This window comes from Poecilia mexicana, unplaced genomic scaffold (genome assembly GCF_051168715.1).
Source record: "Poecilia mexicana isolate PSO_F unplaced genomic scaffold, ASM5116871v1 scaffold_12, whole genome shotgun sequence".
Taxonomy (NCBI): Eukaryota; Metazoa; Chordata; class Actinopteri; order Cyprinodontiformes; family Poeciliidae; genus Poecilia; species Poecilia mexicana.
The window spans coordinates 14576256-14597655 of NW_028263381.1; the positions used below are offsets into that span (position 1 = coordinate 14576256).

At 36.8% G+C, this 21400-nt stretch overlaps 2 protein-coding genes across 3 annotated transcripts; one reads left to right on the top strand and one right to left on the bottom strand.

Annotated features, from left to right (window-relative positions):
• The first annotated feature begins 248 nt into the window (after positions 1 to 248).
• Positions 249 to 11312, top strand: mat2aa (methionine adenosyltransferase 2Aa). Of its 2 annotated transcripts, XM_088010976.1 has the most exons (10): positions 249 to 591; positions 2663 to 2740; positions 5216 to 5338; positions 6789 to 6901; positions 6975 to 7118; positions 7924 to 8142; positions 8249 to 8431; positions 8539 to 8672; positions 9574 to 9677; positions 10325 to 11312. In XM_088010976.1, the coding sequence occupies exons 1-9, from the start codon at positions 498 to 500 to the stop codon at positions 9674 to 9676; spliced, it is 1191 nt and encodes a 396-aa protein (XP_087867102.1). In that variant the 5' UTR covers positions 249 to 497; the 3' UTR covers position 9677; positions 10325 to 11312. The 2 variants fall into 2 exon arrangements, with proteins under 2 accessions (XP_087867102.1, XP_014855351.1); XM_014999865.2 differs by having other exon boundaries at positions 9574 to 11312.
• Positions 11313 to 11607: 295 nt separating this feature from the next.
• Positions 11608 to 15977, bottom strand: sftpba (surfactant protein Ba). The gene is made up of 10 exons (XM_014999866.2): positions 15822 to 15977; positions 15693 to 15742; positions 15256 to 15330; positions 13599 to 13721; positions 13394 to 13507; positions 13229 to 13309; positions 12964 to 13141; positions 12173 to 12231; positions 12033 to 12098; positions 11608 to 11956 (listed from the first exon to the last, which is right to left on the bottom strand). Exons 1-9 carry the CDS (start codon positions 15871 to 15873, stop codon positions 12042 to 12044), a joined length of 789 nt encoding a protein of 262 aa, XP_014855352.1. The 5' UTR covers positions 15874 to 15977; the 3' UTR covers positions 11608 to 11956; positions 12033 to 12041.
• Between the last annotated feature and the right edge of the window lie 5423 nt (positions 15978 to 21400).

The window sequence follows — 21400 nt, forward strand, 5'->3', positions numbered from 1 at the left end:
TCGCTCTCCTGATAGTACAATAACCATGTGTGTTTTTTGCACGGTGATGCTTCCCTAACCAGCAGCATTCTGAAAAAATGAACTTTTTGACATATAAACATCTATTTAAAACGTATTCACTGTACCACCTTTATTTTCTCATCTTTTTTTTTTCAATTAATCTTATCCTCTTCTATAAAAATGAGAAAGTTCTAAGTTAATCAGAGCCAGTACCTTCTCTCCTCATATTTGTTTTGCTGGAGTCGGAACACGCCCCTCAGCACCACATGGTCCTGCCGGGGCTCTGCATCAGTTGGCTGTAAGCAGTGGACTGTGGGAGTCCAATAAATACAGCTCCCTGCTCCATTATCGTCCACTCAGCTGGCTGCAGCCGTGGTTGTGTGTCGGTAATAAACCCAGGTGGTGAAGGCTGCTTTTGGTGTTACAGTCTCCCTCCCACCCCCAGCCCCGGCTCTGCAAACAGGACTCTGCTGCTAGCCTGCGTTAGCTTAAACAAAATGAACGGCCACCTGAACGGTTTTTACAGCGACTCGCCTCATGATGAAGACTGCTTTCTCTTCACCTCCGAGTCAGTCGGAGAAGGTCACCCTGGTAAGTTTTAATATGTTTGTGCAAAGCGCCGTCCATTTTACTGACCCAAATAATTAGCCTAGCATCCTGTTAGCCTCTCAAACAAGGTCATGTGGCTGATTGTTGTGAGCTTGTCTGCCCCGGATTATTGTCAAGCTCGATATGCCAGTTGTTTTATGTGAAATAAAATGTCTTAAAAATCTGAATTGGTTATAAAGTTTAAGCAAAAATGAACGGGTTAAACAAAAAATGTGATTAAAAATGTGTTTGAGCAGAAAATTAGATAAAGCTGGCTTTGTGAGCCGCTACATCGTTTCATCCAGCTAAAAGCTAAACTGTTAGGCAACTCTCATTGTGCTTTTGCAGGAGCGAGATTCACACAGTGTACTTTAAGAAAGATTTGTAACACTTTTATGCTGGGAAGCTGTATTTTTAGACCGATGGTAGGCTCCAGTTTGTAGCAGCACTGTGGCTAGGTGCTGAAGCTAACATGTGTCAGGACTTGTGGTGCCTGTCAATCACATGTTCTCTTTAGTCTGTTTTTGGCACGAGAATAAGAGTTGTTTCATGGCTTCAAAATGTTTCATCTAACTTTGATTAGATCCAGTTCAACAGCTATACAACATGGACCGAGTACCTTGACTTTGAGTTGGGTATATTAGGGGGGGATAACTAAATGTAACATTTTTTTTTCTGTGTTGATTTTGATAAATGTCACCATTCGGCTTCAAATCAGCCTAGTTTCAAAGCTCGTATCTGTTTAAGTACAAACTTAAAGAACAAATTAAAATAAGCAAAAACTTCATAACTAATAAAATCAATTTTAAAAGTGCAAATATATTTGAATAAAACTGGTTCACATTCTCTACATCATCTTTGCGTAGCAGAGCAAAAAATCTAAATAAGCTAAATATTTAGGCTAGAGTGTAGTATTTGACAGATGCTGCTGTGTTTTACAACATGCACCTTTCATAGAAGGTTTACAGAAAAAGGCAACATGATGATATTAATAAAGATATGGTTTTTGAACATGCATTTTGCGAATGCAAGTTGTGGACCTGTTGCGTCTCTCTTTTAAAACACACCAGCTCTACCGCTAAGAATAATAGGCTTACCTCTACTGGACAGACTATCTGCCCATCTGTGGGTGTAAAGAATCCAAATCGGTGAATATTTTTTATTTGACTTTACATTGATGAATATTGGGTAAAATGACCTGCAACACATCCAGGCGTATTTGGATTCTTTCAGCTTAAATTTGCCACCAAAAATAAATCTTTGAAATGTTTACAATTTCACACACAACACAATGGTTGGTGTCTCACAGATCTGACTGGATCTAGAGATGAGATGGTTCAGGCTGGATTAGCTCATCCCTTTGCTAATCTGCAGGTTCATTTTGAATCCATGCTTTGCCGTTTCAAATATCTGCCTGAAGTTTTAACTCTTTTACAGATGAATAACCACTGAACAAGCTGCTTTTAATTGCATATTCTGTGAGTTTTGTATGAAACCTTTCCTTTTCTTGTGGTTCTGATCTTTGTTTGGACCAGTTGACTTTTATGAAAGATGACAGATCAAATAAAAATTACCCCGAGGGACTTTTCTGCTGGTAGATAACATTTATTGGAGTCACATAACCACGTTTTCTTGACATGCAGAACTAGTAGATTATAAATAACTGCATTATATTGTCTAAAAGCAGAAAGTACACAGCATAACAGCAACAGGCTACTGCCATCAGATGATGCTTTTTCAGGTAAACACACAGATAAGGGACTGCTGTGTCATGTAAGAAGAACACATGCAAATATTGAGATGGATGCTGAGGTTTACTGGAGAAAGGTTAATGCTGACATCAGGCTCATCTGATTTATATGCAAGTAATTAAATAGATCTGCTACATTAAAATGCTTTTATTTATTAATAGTTTAATAAAGGTTGTTATGGTCTGGCTCTTAAACCATAACAAATAAAAGGGAACACAACCTAATAAAACAAATTAAAGTGTTATTACAGAAAACATTGAGCTGAGACTTTTCATCTCCTGCAAATGTTCTTACGCTTTTCCTCTTACGTTGTTCCCCCACAGATAAGATTTGTGACCAGATTAGTGATGCGGTGTTGGACGCTCACCTGAGACAAGACCCTGACGCCAAAGTAGCATGTGGTGAGTAACCATAAAGGCTGCTCTTTAAGGGTGAACTATTGTATTTCCTTGAACAGGTTAGAATATGTCTATGGATAGAAAACGTTTTCATTTCTGCTTTTGTGCAAAATCATTGTATAACGAGATTTTAGTCTTACCAGTTCTGCCTGTTAACTGTCTTGGTGCCTCTTGTCACTTCATATCCAAACAAGCAAACAGAATCACAGATATACAACTGTACATCTTTGAAAAGCAGAAGTAGTCTCCTGCACAACTAACAAGAATGCATAAAGTGGTTTCTTTATGCAACAAAACACTTGTTTATTCCAGCAGCCATTGTACAGTACATAAATCCAGCTGGCCAAATGTGCAGGAACCCTGCTGGGGTTGCTGCTGATTAGTGAGATTAAATTCGGAAGGTTATTGAAACCCATCTTTTTCCAGACCCAAATTATTGCCAAAAACCAGCTCTTTTAATATATATATATATATATATATATATATATATATATATAAAAGAAATTACAAAAGATTTTTTCATTTCTTAAAAAGTTTCTTAGGTAGTCTATTGAAAAGGCTTTAAACTTAAAAAAAATCTGTAATTGCCAAACATTAGCTACATATTTTATAATTTTTTTCTCAGAAAAAAAGTATGTGTTGCGGTATGTTATGTCAACTCTGTTACGGACAATATAGACAGTGAGTGAAAAAAACAATAAATTCTAGCAGACTAAAATATTTTTATTCCATTAAACCAAGTGTCCTACTACCCAAATACTTTAAATTGAGACGTTTAACTTAAAAATACATTTGAAAAATCAAAACATACTCAGCTTTTCACAGAGTTATTCGCATAGGGTCAAACGTTTTTCATTAAAACTCATTGAAAACCATCATTCTTTTAGAAATAAAATTGGTCAGTAATACTAAATCACAGCAGAAGTCAACCAACAATGTATATGGTGCTCTAGACAACAGTTTTCCTTTTTTTTGTCTGAAAGTATGTCATGAACATGTCAACTCTGTTACCTAACAGAGTTGGTGCTAGTAACAGAATTGACAGGACCATAATAATTTAGAACTAAAAACTCTGTTACCATATTTGGTAACAGAGCTGATGGTAACAGAATTGACCATTTCAAACATTTTTGTTAAAAACTGCACTTATGAGTAGAAATGCTGAAAATACATGACACCGATATGATAATGGTTTAAAAACCATTAAATAAACTTGTCTGATCAAAAATCTGTGGTATTTTTCTCATGATACTTTGGTAACAAGATTGACGTTGGGGGAAAAAAAATAACCCCTGGTGATTGTGATTTTTAGACTAAAATATTTCCCAGACCGCTGTGTGTTTGAGGTCTTATCAGTAAAAGTAAATGACCTAATTTTATGCAGTTTATATAGCCGTAGAAGGCAATTTCACAGATTTACAGGGACAAAACCATATGGTAACAGAGTTGACAAAAAATTCTCGGACACATATTTTTTCAAAAATAAGTGTATTTTGAGTTGATTTATTGTGATGTTGTTATTAAATTGACTATTTAGGCAGTTTTAAAAAAGAAAAAACAAATTTACAAAAGAAAAATAATAAAACATAGGTTTTTGCATCATTTTTCATGTTAATAAAAAACACAGTACCCAACTCGGACAACAAGAAGTCTTGGTTTTTCAGCTATATAAAACAATTTTAAATGTATTTACTTAAATGTTTTTACTTGTTAAGTATTATGATCCATTAAAATGAGTAATAATTTACTAAAACACTTAAAAATTAATATTTTAATATACCAGACCAAAAATAATGATTGTATATACAACAAATGTATCTGCAATTATAGAATCACCCATATATATATATATATATATATATATATATATATATATATATATATATATATATATATATATATATATAAGTGCTTGGTTTGTTTTTAGAAGCAGCACAGACCCAAATGGAAATATAAAAATGTAAGAAATGGGACTTTTGAATAATTGACCCTCTTTAAAAAAAAAAAAACTGCAGTGTTCAAACTTACTCTTAGATCAACAGAGAAAAATCTTCAGACGTTTTAATGGGATTAATTGGCAGAAATAATATTCATCTTAAAAAAAAATATTGACTCATCCTACCCACACTCAATTATAGCTTAAAGGTCCCCTTTGTTTTTCTGGTTGGAAATTATTGTTTGCTTTGTAGCTGAATGCACCTGGGAGGCAGATGATGAAAGCTGTAAAAGCTTTCAGGTTCGAGTGCGGTGGTCCTTAATGGACCAGACGAATAAAGTGAATATTGTTCCGTTTGTGGTTGTGAGCTTCTCCTCATCTTCATCTGAATAGGACTGGAAATGTTTCATTGTCACACGGTTTTGTTCAACGTCGAAGGCAGCAAAGTGTAGCATGAGTAGTGCAGCGTTGGTGTTTGAACATTGTTGCACACTGAATTAGATCTGGATCTAGCACACTAAATGTTTTCTGTTTGTCCCCAGAGACTGTAGCTAAGACGGGGATGATCCTGCTTGCGGGGGAGATCACCTCCAGAGCCACTGTTGACTATCAGAAGGTCGTCAGGGAGACGATCAAGGACATCGGCTATGACGACTCCTCCAAAGGTACGCTTGTGGAGAAAGAAAGCTGGTTCAGACCCAGTTCTATGCTGCTTATTAAACTTTTGTTGTTGTTTGAAAAGAGATAAACATGGTGATGGTAAGCAAATATGGATTTGTTTATTTATTTTTTAAACAAACTAGCCAATAATCTCGAACTGGCAGACCTCTTCCTTTAGTGTTTTCACTGAACTGCACAGCACTATTTTAAGAGGGACATTGACCTACTTAATACATTTTAGAACTGGGTCCTATTCATTAAATATATTTTTAAAGTAATTTTCTTTAAGTTGAAAATGGGGAAAATATGTTCAAAGCTAATCTAAAAAAAGATAACTTTTAGGTGATGAACCCGTCTAGTGCAAGACATTGTGATAAATTTTATGCATTTTTGATTCATAATTATTCTTTGATTTAAAATGAGAAGTTGATTGTGTAACGTACCAAAGCTGCACAAGTTTATCTTTGTGGAAAATTATAAAATTGTACAGGGTTTTTTTTTGTCCAGATGGAGATTTATGCAAAACAAAACTTTTAACTGTTACATTATCAGAAAATAATTGTTTTAGAATTTAATTAACATTAATTACCACAAAATCTCCTTACGTCCCAGTAAGGAGATTTCCTGCGGCTGCAGCTCTCGTGGGTAATTGCTCACATGAGCAGTGGTTTTCTGGATAGAACAGATTTCGTCATCAGAAGGTGAAGCTGATTTGTTTTCCCAAGGCGTGTCTAAGTTATACCCTAAATCTAGAAGCAGATTTCTGGAGAGAAACTTTGGGTTTCTGAAGGTGGGGCTTTATACACTGACGCTTTTGGACTTTGGGATCTTTCAGAGTGAGAGCAGACATGGACTGTGCTGCTTTGAGGTCATCGAGGGGGAAATGGATCTGTCTTTGACCAGCTCTGCAGTGAACACCCAGAAAATGACATTAATTTAGCCTGTGCAGTATTGCGCGGGACAGTCTGACTTTTCATCTGACGCTCTGCAGAATAATGGACGTCAGGACTACAGGGGCTCTGAGTATTATTTTTGTTGAATGAATTGAAAACAGCCTTTTTCTCTCCCTGTTTTCACTCTAGACATGTTGAACTGTCTAAAGTCTTTGTCTAACGTGCTAAACAAAGGAAAGAGCTATTTTTAGGAAGTCTGATTCTTCATATCTTATTTGACTAAGAGTTTAAGATTTAGAAATAGAGGTGAGGTAAGAAATGGCTCTATACCACATCACTAGCAGTAGGTTTAGAGTAAAATTTATACTTTAATGCCTAAACGTGTTACTGAAAAATCCAGAAATCTAAGACTGGGAAAGAATGGAATAAAAAATATGACAACTTTTTAAATTAACAATGGAGGATTTTTAGCTAATTACCTGGTAAAGTATTGTGGTTCTTTGCAGGCTGCTCTGGCCAGGTGAAATGATTCTCCCTTTGAGGTCACGACCTTTGTTCACAGGTTTTGACCATAAGACCTGCAATGTGCTGGTGGCTTTGGAGCAGCAGTCTCCTGACATTGCTCAGGGCGTTTATCTCGACCGTAAAGAAGAGGACGTTGGAGCCGGCGATCAGGTTTGTGCTCGGTCAGCAGTTCAACAAATCGGCTTGTTTGACCTCGTTCATCCCGTGACTGCATTTCTGACAGGGTCTCATGTTTGGTTATGCCACGGATGAGACGGAGGAGTGTATGCCGCTCACCATCGTCTTGGCTCACAAGCTCAACGCCAAGATGGCCGAGTTGCGTCGGGATGGAACGCTGCCGTGGGTCCGACCCGACTCTAAGACTCAGGTTAGACGAGCATAAAATTAGCATTTATTATTGTTATTAAACTTGCTGTAGTTTAAAGGTCAATTAGATAATTAATTAAAAAAAAATGTAGAAAGATGTCATCCAAACTTTATAATGTTGGGTGAGAAGAATTTTAAGTTTAAATATTTTCATTTTAAAACGGGTATTACTGCCATCTAGTGGTTACTTTGTGCCTGCCAGGTTCTTCCTATGTGTAAAGTACAGTAGAATTACAAAAGTTTTTATATAATTTAAAACGTGACCTTGTGTTTTTTTTTTTTTTTTTTATGCAAGTTTCAGATAGGTCAGCTAAAATTTAAAAAAAAAAATTTCTTAACCAATTGTAAGTCTTTTTTTTAAAAGGATTTTATTTGGGAACTTTAAGTACGAATACACCTAGCATGGTTGTGTAATTGCAGGATCAATGTTAACTAATTTATTCAGTGTATTTATGGTGAATCAATATGTTCGATAACTTGTATACATGGACCAAATAAATATTAAACAATTAGGAATTAAAATGTTGTAATTTGGGTCCATTATTATGAATATGTTATGATTTACAGTGTGTTATCACTTCTAAGATTCTTCTAGTGCAAATGAATAAAAGCATTTATTTAGTATTAAGACTGTTTATATGAATCAAAGTTGTTGACGCACTAAAACTGAATAAGGTTCCGTATAACCCATTAGAACATGTAAATTCTTGTACATCTCCGTAACTTGCAGAAACAGTTTAATCATCACAAGGTTCTGTTTAGATTTTACGTCCGAGTTCTTCTTCTTCTTCTCCTCCTCTGTCCAGGTGACCGTTCAGTACCGACAGGACCGAGGAGCCGTGGTGCCGCTGCGTGTCCACACCATCGTGATCTCTGTGCAGCACGACGAGTGTGTGAGTTTGGAGGAGATGCGTCACAGCCTGAAGGAACAGGTGGTGAAAGCCGTGGTCCCGTCTGGTTACCTCGACGACGACACCATCTACCACCTGCAGCCCAGCGGCCGTTTTGTCATTGGCGGTCCACAGGTGAGAGAACGGCTTTACGAAGACTTTACTAATCAGTTTAAGGCATCTGGATTACATGTTTTCATATTTATGACCTTTCTGTAAATGTACTCCATCTTTCCTGCAGAGTGATGCTGGTTTGACTGGGCGTAAGATCATAGTGGACACCTATGGAGGGTGGGGAGCCCATGGAGGCGGAGCGTTTTCTGGAAAGGACTACACGAAGGTTGATCGCTCTGCAGCGTACGCCGCTCGCTGGGTGGCCAAATCTCTGGTTAAAGCTGGACTCTGCAGACGCGTCCTGGTCCAAGTAAGAACTCGCCTCGCCTGGTGGTGAAATGAGAGATAAATGAACGAATGAAGCAGAAACGTCGTTACAATACCTTCAGAAATGATCAAATCTGTCTGCGGTTTTAGGTTTCCTATGCTATTGGAGTTTCCCATCCTCTGTCTGTCTCCATCTTCCATTATGGGACCTCGCAGAAGAGCGAGAGAGAGCTGCTGGACATCGTGAGAAAGAACTTTGACCTCCGCCCAGGGGTCATAGTGAGGTAAACTGTGTTAATGATCTCCCAAAAAACAAAACTAAGGTGTGATTTTTTTTATTTTTTTTTTTTTTAAGCAAAGCAAGATATTTTTGTGCAATTCTACAAATAAAGATAACAAACTGACTCAATGTTTAGCTAAAGGTTAAAAAAAAATCATAAGCTTTGGCCTTGTAAATATTAAATATAGTTATTGCTGCATTCATTAAACCAGCTGACCTGCTGCTTGGTACTGAAAGGAGAACAACTTTTTATGAAACTGTTTCTTGTTTCTACAACATAATTGAGTAAAACGGCAGGAAGCTCAAACTGTAGAGGTCAAGATGGGGTCTAAAGGATAAAAGATGATCTATTTTAGCTGCAATTGGTATACATTTTAATTAAAAGTATGCAGAATTGAAAGGGAAAAAACTAAATTGAATATCCTGCTTTGGCCTTGTGTTGCAAAGAGTTTCCTAGTGACGAGGAAAATATCGGCTCCAATTAATGTCAAATTATGCAAACGAATGTCTGAGCGTTTTACTGCATATTCCCTCAAAAGGCTTTAAATGCTGTGGCTGTTCGCTAAAGAATTAAGTATTGAAATCAACCAGTTGTTCAGCTCAGTGACCGCCTGTACGTTTGAGGAGTTGCCTTAAAATAAATCCGCAGCTGGACCTCCCAATTAAATCAGAAGTGAATTTATCAATCAGACGCAAACATCCAGGCTTTCCCAGAAGTCATGGTAAATAGAAATCTCTAACTAAAGAAAGTAAGAGACGCTTCCGATATACTGATGTGATCTTTTGCTCATCATTTTTGGCATTTAGCAAATCGAAATGAAGCAATAACTAAAAGAAATGGAAGACAGAGACTTATCCGTGTATTTTTACTTTCCGAATGAATGATGAACTTTTGTTTCTCTAAGGGACCTCGACCTGAAGAAGCCCATCTACCAGCGCACGGCTTCCTACGGTCACTTTGGTCGGGATTTGTTCTCCTGGGAGATTCCCAAGAAGCTGAAATACTGAGGCACTCTGATCCCATCACACACACACACACACACACCCCATCCTGCAGATAAACCTCTTACCGTCCTCTCCTCCTCTTCTTCGCTTTGTCTTGCTCGTACATCAGAACACCATCCAGTTAGTTTTTGTCCAGCTGTTGGCAAAGTTACAATTATTCCACCTGCTGCACTATAATTTTTACTTATTTAGTATTAAAAATTAAGATTTTTTTTAAAGACAGGTTTCAAAGGAACATTTAACCTACATCTTGTTGCAGTACAGATGAAGAAACGAGCCAGTTCGTGCTCGGTCATGTCACAAATGAAAACCAGACCATTTTGTTATTTATGAAATTGTGTGCAGCCTCTTCATGCCGTTGTTTTTTTTTTTTTCTGACGTTTTACAGAGAAGTCAGAAGCTGCTAATGGTTTTGTGGTTATGTTGGGCTGCACAGTGGTTTCTGTATTATGTAGATATTTATTTTCTACCCTTAAATCTCTAGGATTTTTCAAACTCTGTTCAAAATGTCGACTAAGATAAAGGCACAAAGATCATCTTATTCCTGAAGGCAAACACTCCATCGGCTCAACGCTCAGATTAATTTATGTGACTTGTTGCAGTGTGAGACCCAGTTGGTGTACTGAATGCATTTCTCTTCCTTTTCGACAGTCGGTGCTTGGGCGTACCAAAAGTGGAACAGGCTTCGGCTTTGAATGTTTGAACTTCCAGCTTTAACTTATATTTAAATAAAATATAATCTCCTCTGCTGGATTTTTCCAGATCGCCGCTCTCGTCCACTTGCTTCACCCAGATATCTGCTGAATACCTGGCTAGTTGTCTTTCTCTGTGACTTTTAACCTTTGAAATATAAATCACCAGGATATGTACTGTAAAATCTTAGTGCTGTCAGTCCACAGCTCTCATCTAGGTGGCGCCGTTTCTCTAAAAACTACTGAAGCTAAGATTTGCCTTTGGTGTCTTCAGCTCAGTTCTGTGGTTAAGTATTTTAAAACAGGAAACCCTGGTTATAACTGCTGCCAAAATAACCAAACACCAAAATATAACCTGAACACCTGCTTTAGTTTGAGGTAATTTATACCTTTCTGCCACTCTGCTCTTTAAAAAAAAAAAATTAAACGTATTTAAGAGACGATGCTGATCATTATCTGACTGTGTTCCTCAGCCAGTGCAGCTTTAGCTTGAGAGCGACGGCTTGACGAATCTTCTGTCAGCCGTCTTACTGGTGGCGTGCAGCAGCAGGTTTGGGAGGGGCAGCTGGAGAAACTTTAAGACGAGGTTTTTAATTGATATATCTTGATATCGTAACGCCACATAGATTTTTAGGGCGCTCACTGTCTGCCCAGTTATCTGGTGGTTTTACTCGACTATTTATTTCACAACATGTTTGCTTTTTCAAACTCATCCACGACTCAGACAAATAATTGGTTGGTGTTGTACAGAGAAACCAGCCTGTTTACATCGTCTGCAGCTGGGAGTTTGAAAAGCCGCTCCCCTTCTTTTAGTTCAAGTCAGTGTTTTGTGTATTAAGTGCCTTTTCTCGTTTGCTGCAAATGAACCTAAAATCAATTTGTTACCTTCGTGTCTCTTTCTTCTTCTCCTTTCTGAATTTTCCTTGAATAAAAACTCACATGTGTAACTTTGTTTGATGCGTGCTTCAACTGGTGACCATATGTACACGAAAATACCAGCGAGAACATGAAAGCAGAACTGAGTATTTTGAAGATTTGGTCGAAGTGATCACTTCCTTTGAATAGTTTCCATCCCAAGTTAACGAGTCACTTCTGCTCTCTGTGAACACGAGACTTATCATACTTGACTTTAAATTGTAGCACAAAAGCCTGAATATTTGGGCTACAGGTGTTTTCAGAAACTTGGTTTCCACCTGCAGAGGGGGGACAAAATGTGGAGTGTACAAAATACTTGCAGTGAAATACCATTGGGATCATTTTATTCCAGCCAAATCAAACAAAAACAATAAAAAAAACATGATATAAACTATTGAAGCTTGATAAGCTGACTGAAGGCTTAATCTTGTATACAGAGTAGCTGGGATATGAAGAATTCAACCTCCAGCCAGTGAAGCTTTCATATTTGCAGCATTTCTTCAGTCCTGATAATTCTTGGTGCACTGTTTTTGTTTTTTTTTATTTTAGCTCAGCCAGTGTAATCACAAAGCAAAACAAATCATAAAATGCAGTAAGATACAAAATTATATAGGGGAAAAACATTGGTAGTTGGAGCAGGGCGTGTTCACAGGAACGGCGCCGGTTCTTCTCCACCCTGTTAAAGAAAAATAAGTGCATACGGCTTATTCCGTCTTTTTCTGACTTTATTGTCGTTGGTGTCGTTTACTCACCTTAATGTTTCAGATTGTGTTGTAGCTCAGAGGCTTCCAGGCAAATTTCTGACAGTAGAACAGAGTCTGCATGCAGAGGACAGATTGTATGTTAACACCAGGAAGCTAAACTGGTGGCTTCATTTAGGTTGTCGACTTACTCCACATTTCAGGGCGCTGCTGACGTCTTTGCATCTGTACGCTGCCAGTGTGCACGGGTCTGTGAAGTCAGAAGAAAAACTTTGTTTTATTATTTGTGAGCGTGGAAAACTATTCAATGCTCTGCAAATTCATATCGTTAAATATTTTTTCAGTTCAGATTATTCTAATTGATGGAAAGTATCAGTGTTATAAAGTTGAGTGCTTTTTTTTGTGACTTTCCATGTTTATTTAATCACCATTTTGTACCACAAATTACCAAAACTTTTGCACTTATTTTGTTTTTTGCATCTACCCATATTTTAATTTTGGATCTGCATGTCGGGTTCACAGTTTATCTAAATAATTTTCCTTAAATGTGTTTTCATATTTGTTTAAAAAAATAAATATGATTTAGTAAGGCATCTAGGAAATCTTGATACTCCTATATTATATTTTCTACTCACTTTTCCTTAAAGTTCTAGTCTCATAAGTGATAATTATATTAATATTCTTGAAATTTAAAACGTAGTTTTAATAAGCAGCTTTTAGCTACATTTTCAAAGAATATCTGTAAATTTCTGTCAGTAGGCCAAACTTGAGCTCATGGATACACTTTTCCAGTTTTCATAGGTTAAAAACATTTTAAGAATTTCAAGAATGAGAATGTGTGCTTATTCTACCTTATCTTATTTTATCTTATTGGATAAGATGCAATAAAAACCAGGTCGTGACTTAAACCTGCAGCAATGTAGACTACCAGAGAACTGTAGGTTTAAAGAGAGAGAAAAAAAACAAGAAAGTGCCGACTGACCGACAACTTCCTGGCCTCTGCACAGGTGGATGAGGTTGCAGATGAACTGCGGAGTGGCGTAGCCCAAGATTGCATCCAGCACCGTTTTGCTGTACTTGCTAATAATGACCTCGCACTGGTCACGATAAGTTGACGGCAAGATGTGGCAAATCTCTTCCAGCAGCTTGATCACGGCACCCTGCAGTCGGAAATGAGAAAAGTGACTCGGGTTGACGCCACGCGTCTTCCCTCCGTTGATTTAAAGTGTGAAGTTTTCCTGACTCGCCTCGGTCCTTTCTTTAGGCAGCAACTCTTCCAAAGTCTTGAAGAAGAAAATACAGAAGGAGCAGGTTGTGGCAGGCTCCCCCTGATAAACACAAAAATCCTGGATAGTAAACGTCTTGGCGATAGGAAATGTTCAAACATCATTTCACAGTAAGTGTGTACCGACATGGTCACTTTTCAAAGCAGCCTGAAGAACCTCGTTAGCAAAGTAGCTGAGCATCCTTTGACGCTCTTCATCGGAGCCACACAGTCCGATCATCTTGCAGACCTCTGATGGTTTCTGCAGAGACAGATGGATTATTTTTGTTATGTACCATCAGTTAGGTCTTTGTTTTTGAAAACCCGGCGACTGATTCCGGCCTCCGACTTACTGCAACACCAGTAACAAAAGTGATGGCCAGCGGGAGCATCTTGTCCACCTCGTCTTTGCAGAGTTTGGCAGCCGGTCCGGGCAGATGTGCACACAGAGCATCAATTCCTCCCATGATCTTTTTCTGAAACGAAATGGTTACAATGACGACCCTAGAAAAAAATGCACTACTTTTCTCGCCACTAAACAAATAGTGCTAAGGGAAAAAATGTCAAAAACCAGTTACTGAAAGAGGATATGATCTATAAAATGGTCATTTGTTTTTAGACACACAACTCGTGTTTTGTTTTGGTTAAAAATAAAAAGAATGCATTTTAATCCTTCATTTCTGGTTTTAAACCAACATTAAACCCAACTTAATATTGAACTAATGGGACTGTAATATGTGGGATTTTTTTGTTGATGGAAACAAAGCTTCAGATCTCATTTGATTCAGTAAAATATATTTGGCTTATTAAAAAAATTACTGGTTGAAAATGAAAACATTAAAAAGTTTTATATGTACATTTCAAAGCTAGTTTGAAGAATTAGGTTTGACATTTTTCTGGATAATTAGTCATCCGTAAACAAGTTGGCTAAATATTGTGGTGCATGGTTGACAGCCACAGTTTACCAAGATCTGTACCACACATGTAAATTATATATATATATTTCAGATTCAACTGTCATCGGTCTAAATTAGACAGATTATATATGTTTTGAATGTGTGAAAGTAACAGTGTGGTTAAAGTAAAACATAAGGTTTGTGCAACTACGTCTATAAATATGTCTTTATGTAAGATAGCAATCAAATAATGGAGCGTCTGAGATTTGTTTTCTTTCTTCTTTTAGATCTGCACATTTAACATAATTCAGATCATAAATGGTTCAGTCCAATTGCTTGATAGGTAAAATGTTTCACACCTCATGACTAAAATAGGGTGTGTCCCTGATGGCAACAGTGAGCATAAAGTTCAACTATAATTGTTTGGTTTTTAACGACCAATTAAAAAAAAAAACATCATCATAGTGACTGCCTAATTAAAACACCAAATAACCAGAGTGGTTGGTGATTGTAATTTTGCTTTTTGTGTTTTGAGTTAAGTTATGGTGATTAATTTCTACTGTAAATTTATTGTAAGGATTTTCAAACAAGGGCAGACGCCAGTAAGAAGAGTCGGAGTACATTCTGCAAAAATGACAGAGAGCAAACTAGTCAACTTTTTGGTTGAATAGTAAAAGCTCAAGCTGAGTTTTTGAGGAAAAATACTAACGCCAGATCAGAAAAAGGTCAAAATCCAAGAAAGGGGATGTTCAAGATGAGGAGAGAGAAAAAAATCTCTTGAGAAACTTATTTTCAGCTTGTGCTAGAAAAAGAAAAGAGGAAGTAACCTTTTATATGTGAGAAAGCAGGAACATTTCCGTAGCGTTTGCGTTTCAGTTCATGCACAACTCATCAGAGATGTTTTTCATTAAGGAATGTGAAAAATGTGTTTCCCCCTAATAACAAAACCAGTGTTTAAAATAGGATTTTATTCAACAGCATCTGTTCAACCCGCGCGTATTAGCAGGCGATTGTAGGACATTGTGTTTTTCAGTCCTGGCCTCGATAGCATTATCAGAAAACCAACATGAACACTCAGGTATGTGTTTGCTCCAATATCTGCCATTGTTCTCACCTGCAGGTCAGCGTTGGTCAGCATGTCAACAATGAGTGTGAATATTTGGGTGCAGTCCTGGCAAACGTCCCCATTCTGGATATAAAATACATTTTGTTGAAATCTTGTGCGTCTGACATGATTCGTAAAGCACATTTAGAAGGACAGAATTTTAAATCTAACATGTTAACTCATCAAAAAAAAACAAAAAAAGCCATTTGCATCGCTGCATTTGATTTAATGCAGTATAAAGTCAATTTCTTTTTCATACAGAAAGAAAGTTGATAGATGCAAAACTATTGTTTCATTTTGGTTCAGCAAGCTATTATTTGCAAATACTTTGCACACAAAAAAAGTTTTTTATTCTAAGCAATCGCATCGTAATTAAATTCTGTTTTTAATTTAGACTTAAGAAAGAAAAACATGCTTATATGCTTGTATAAAAATTGCTCACTTACTTCACCAGGAAGACTTTGCAGATGGTTGCTGTCATAAGTTGCTGTCACATCTGCAGAAAAAAATATTTATTACATTTACAAAGTAGAATTGTTTCTTTTACCTTGAGATTTATATTTTCAGCATCTTACCAGAGCCTTGGAGCGCAACTAAGAGAACCAAAGGTAAAATCAGTTTGGCCATGGCTGCCGTCTGCGTTTTGTTTGTTCAAACTATTTGCTTCTCACATCTGAGGGAACTGCAAGTGGGTTTTATATCTGACGGATTTGACCACCTACCAGACAAAAGAAAATGTTTATTTAGTACAACTGCATGGGCGGGGGTTTCAGTTCCTCACACCAGCCGGGTAAATTATGTTTCTAAAGAAATGCATCTATCACAGTTGTGGTGTTACTTATAATGTCTTTATCTCTCACCTTCTGTTTCCTCTTCTCTTTTTAAATGAATGTTTACTTCTGTTGCTGATTTCCTGTAATTTTCAGTAAAATATGCAATCATTTTGAGCTGTAAGATACAGTCTGTGCAGAACCCAATGGTGATTTATTTTAAAATTAAGATAAATTAAAATATAGATCTAAAATAGATCAAATCACTTCAGGGCCAAACGAGTCATTCTTTTGTAGCGACACAATAATTGAGTGGCGCTCTTCTTGTTTTTTGTCTTTGTAATTGTTTCCTATAATATTTTTTTTAATCTTTATGTTTGTAAAGATTTAAAAAATATATATATTTTTGAAAGAGCAAATCTTTGAATCTGCTGTGATTTCTCCACAGAGGTAAATGCAAAACCTTGCAGAACTAGTAATACTCATTTGACCTTTTTTTATTTTTTTTTTTACAAACCCTGATATATTTTATTGAGATAATTTTTTTGCGGTAAACAAAAAGTGGTGCATAATTGTGAAGTAAAAAAACTGGTGAAAATTACTTAGTCATTTTTGTAGATAGAAGCAGAAAGGCCTGGTTTCTGCAACAAATCTAATCTTCAGCAGCAAATCTAAACTTTTTTCTGCACAACATGATACTGCCACTACCTTGATTTAATGTGACAGTTGGTGTGGATTGTAAGTTTTGCATGTAGGATAGACAGTTTCAATTTGGTTTTCACTGACCTGACCACCTTCTTCCACATTTTTGCCGTGACCTTATATGGTTTCACTCTAGTGATTCTCCCATGAAATCTAAATTTGCAGAAAGCCCAGGTATTAGTTATCCTATCTGCAAACAGCTCTGCAGCTCCTCTAGAGTTTTCAGCTGAACTTCACAGTTTCCCTGACGCGTCAGTGTCCATTGGTCTTCATGATGCTGTTTTGTTCTCTAACAAACCTCCAGAAGCTTCACAGGACATTAAGCTTCAGTAAATATTTAGAGTGAGATTAATTATTCACAAGAAGACTCTATTTCAATTGGTTTTGCTGGATTTATTTAGAGTGATAAATTCAGATTTTATTTGGAAAAATAGGGAAATATGTAGTCTTTTTCTTCCATTTCACAATTGTTGCACATCAACACTTATGTGTTTAGAGTGACTGTCAGGCACTCCACATTCCTAACCTGTGTATTTTTTCACTATTATCTTTTTTTTTTACTTGCTTCAGTCGTTTTTTGTGTCTTAATATATTTTTAATAGTGTTATTGTTTCAACCTCTGGTAATTTAGTAACTTTGTCAAAGTTCAAACATATTACGAGCGACTCGGTTCACAGTCAAACATTCTTTTCTCTGTATTTTGTCTGTTTGCTTTGGCCAGAAGCCTCTTGTATGTGCTGCTGTATTTCCTCATTTTGTAAACCAAACCATTTTGTACTTTTTAATGAAATTTTTCATCTTTGCCAACTAGGATGACTGTAGCGCCGCCTGCAGGACTCTTCTGCAGTTGCAGCACATGCCTTTTGCACAGCATTAGCTGTTACTGAGCAAATCAGTAAGTTGTTTTTATTTTTGTATTCTACAGCCGCTTGCAGTTCTCCTTGTGCATGACTCAGCGCATCTCAAGCATCTTTAAATTGTATACTTGTGAAAAGAAATGCAATAAATCCAAAGAAGCACTGTAAAAGCGAGTGAGACAAAATTTTCCATCAATATTCCTGTATTTACTTACAGATTCTGACATTAATATATATGCCTACTTATTTGTTTAGACCTTAGTCAGACAGATTCTCACGTCTATTGTTCCATCTTAGAGCAGGAACATCTGATTACTCAAGATGAGGAAATGTAATACTTTAAGAGTTGTGTTACCAAGTTCCACATTTGCTCAAAAGTGTCATTGTCCTTGTCAGCTGTATAATTACCCGCTTGAGCATTTACCACAGCTCTGAGACTGTAATATCTTCTGCAAAAAACGACTTAATGAACATGCATTCATTGTAGCACTTATCCTTGTAGAGGGGCTGGTGCCAATCTTCAGCGATGGATGGGAAAGAGGCAGGATGCTGCAGGGCAAACAACCATGCAGATACACATAAGAACAATTTAGAGAGAGCAATTTAGTTGACTTCATTGTTTTTTGTACTGCAGGAGGAAACTGGTGCACCTGTTTGTTGCAAGGCAGCAAACGGTGCTACCAACTGTACCACTTTGCAGCACATAATATAATATGATGTAATACAAAATATGATATAATATAAAAGATAACATACAACTCTTACAATTATTGACTATTCAATAACTGTGAGATGTTCAAATGTAAGCTTTTAAGCCGGTATATATAAAAGTTTTGACTGCTGTTCTGAGCAGCAAGCTGAGTCACTGTTTAAGGCCTCCAGGCCAGTAGGGGGCCCTAAAGAGCACTTGACTTTCTTAATTACAATTTAGATCTCAAACGATTATTAAGGATGAGTCCACTTTTAAATTCTTTGTTCCCATTCCCAAAGACATTTATTTTAGATTTAAAAGAATTATCATATGAACCTGCTGTTAAGATAATTTTGTATTTTCTTTCCTTTGCTTATTCTTGTCTGATTCAGGGCATGACCTTTGACATTCCAGAAGGAACTTATGGGGAGTAATACCTGAGTTTACAGTCAATGGTATTGGTCAACAGACCTGAACTGGATAAAACATTTCCTCAATCAGCGACTTGATTATCATATTGTTCTCTGAGGTGTTTCAAAGAAACATCATAAACCAGATACAATAATGCAAAGGAAAGTCTTGATAGTTATTGCCACTAGTCTTCCTGTCTCCTTTAAAAGCAACATTTTCTCAACGTTTGAACAGCTTGTAAAGTCTCTACTGAAACAGAAATTACTTCCTCTACAGCCACAGGTCATTAACAGTATCACCTCCTAAAATATTTTACCCCAAGGTCTGTTTATTCAAACAATGACGTCAAGAGACGAATTTCACGGCCAAACAAGCCACTTTCTGTCAGGAAGTAATTGTTGGCTCCCTAGTTAACTGTAAAACTAGCTGTGTTAAATAAACAACACTCAAATGATCCAACATGGATGACGTGAAAGGTCAAAAATGGAGAATAGTTTAGACCAAAACCTATTCATGTGCTAGAACGGTCTAGTCAAAGTCTAGATTCAAATACAATGAAGAATCTGTTTAAAAAAAGATTGTTGTTTCCGTCTAGTGATCTTGATGAAGGCTGGTAGAGAAAACCCTGAAATGTAACAGCAGCGCATGCCACACTTTTCAGATTTTTAGGCGTATAAATTTTGGAAAATGCATCAATCGTATTTCTTTTGTGGCTGTAACATGACAACAGAGGTGTGAATATTTTTTTTTTTTTGCAACACACTGCAAATCAAAAGCAGTTTGGTTTAATGTCTCTTCTCTTGCCTTTACGACTTGTAGTTAATGATGGACCAAATGGGAATTCCTGTAAAACAAGGTTGCAGCATCTGGGTCAGCAGGTCATTTAAACTGTACATATGTACTGCTGTAAAAGAATAAAAACATTTTAACAGCTTCATTATTGCATTTGCAATTATGTACTATTTATCTGATCACTTTATAGCATAAAGATTATAACTTTGAGCACCGAATAAAACAGAAGAAAGTAGAAACCCATTTTCAGATGTTGACTGGCAGTAACAAAACCTTTTTGTTCTTAGCTCACGCGGAGTCACAACAGAGACAGCAGAAGGGATTGCAACACTTTCTTTTGTCCTTCGTGTTTGTTCCTATGAAATTTATAACTCTGTTTGCATTGCCCTTGCCCATTTTAAAATTTAATGTACTGTACATACAGTACTGTGCTTTATATTTCATTTGAACATGTTAGAATGCCTTGGAATCTGTTGATAATCAGCTTTTTAAGGCTTTTTGTTTAGGTCTTTTCTTAGAAGATCAACATCCTTTTGACTAATTTTCAGTTCAGCTTCAGACCTGAAGCATGGTGGACAGAGTATTCTTAAAGAATATGGACAGAGAACCATAAAAACTATTTATGATTCTGATTAAAAGTCACGTATTTAAGAAACAAGAAAAAAACAGAAAGGACTGAGACAGGATCCGAGAGACTAATCATCCATCCTGTGAGTTAGCTGCACTTATAGAATAACCCTGCTGGTTATCCTACAAGGTTATAGAATAACTTATTGGTTACTCTATAAGTTTCTATCAGTTCTGTCGGTGTGCTACCTTCAGTCTCTTCCAAAGTTTCAGCTAACGACACAAGAACAAGATGCATCTTCGTGACATATTTCCTGAAAATCCAATTTGTAACAAGTTGCCTTTGGACACAACCCTGTTTTTTTCTTTGGGTTTTTGAGTTTTAAAAATGTGGATTTAGTAGCACTTTTTAAATAACTGAAACATCATTCTGCACCAATGACTTGTTAAAAACAATTTATTTCACACATAGCTTCGTTACTTCAGTTTCTGATCATTAATAGGCATAAAATGCTCCATTTTCAATGCAGATAAATTGTTTAAATACAAAGTTTTGTTGGTGAAACTTGATTTTTGACTCTTTTTTCCATAAAGGTTTGTTGCTTAAAATGCCTTTCAAATATGATGCAATGCCAAATTTGAGTTAAACGTTTGAAGGCAACAGCTATCTCTACACAAGATGCATGCCCATATTTGTTTTCTGCTTTCTTCATATGTATTCACAAGTAAAGTGGCTTAAACATTTACAGTGATGTAATTCTAATTAGTAGAGCATGATGATAACAATCCTGCATGTCAGGAATTCAATTTAGCGTCCAAGATGACTTACTGTGTCTGCCGCTGAGGACAAAGCTTCCTTATTATTTTAATAGAAAAGGTCAGGTCGGCACGACACCTCCTTGTCTAGTAAGTGATTGTCAGCATAAATGACTCATGCTTCGTCCCAAACCAGCTTTTCTTCCTGCTTAAGAGGAATGCACATCCGCCATTGTTCAAGTAATGTTTGAAATATCTTTAATTCGTTTCTGTGCAGTATTGTTGTCTGACTCTCTAAGGACAACTTTGATGACTGGTGTCCACCCTGGCCTGAAAAACTACCTTCTTTCTTCCATCCCAAGTGGTGTAACGTGATTTCTTGCCACACTTAAGTTGACTAAGAACTTCTCAGGTTTGTTTCCCCTTTTCTTTCTAACTTCCTTCAAAAAGAGATTAAGACACAAGTGCAACTCTTCACTGAATGTTGCAAACAAAAAGGGTGGAAATGTTTCTGATATGTGAACTTTTCTGCCAAGAAGAAAAGTTAGCTGCTGATGCGTGTGATAGATTTAGATAAAAGAATGCCGCCACACCTTGACTGAGTTTAT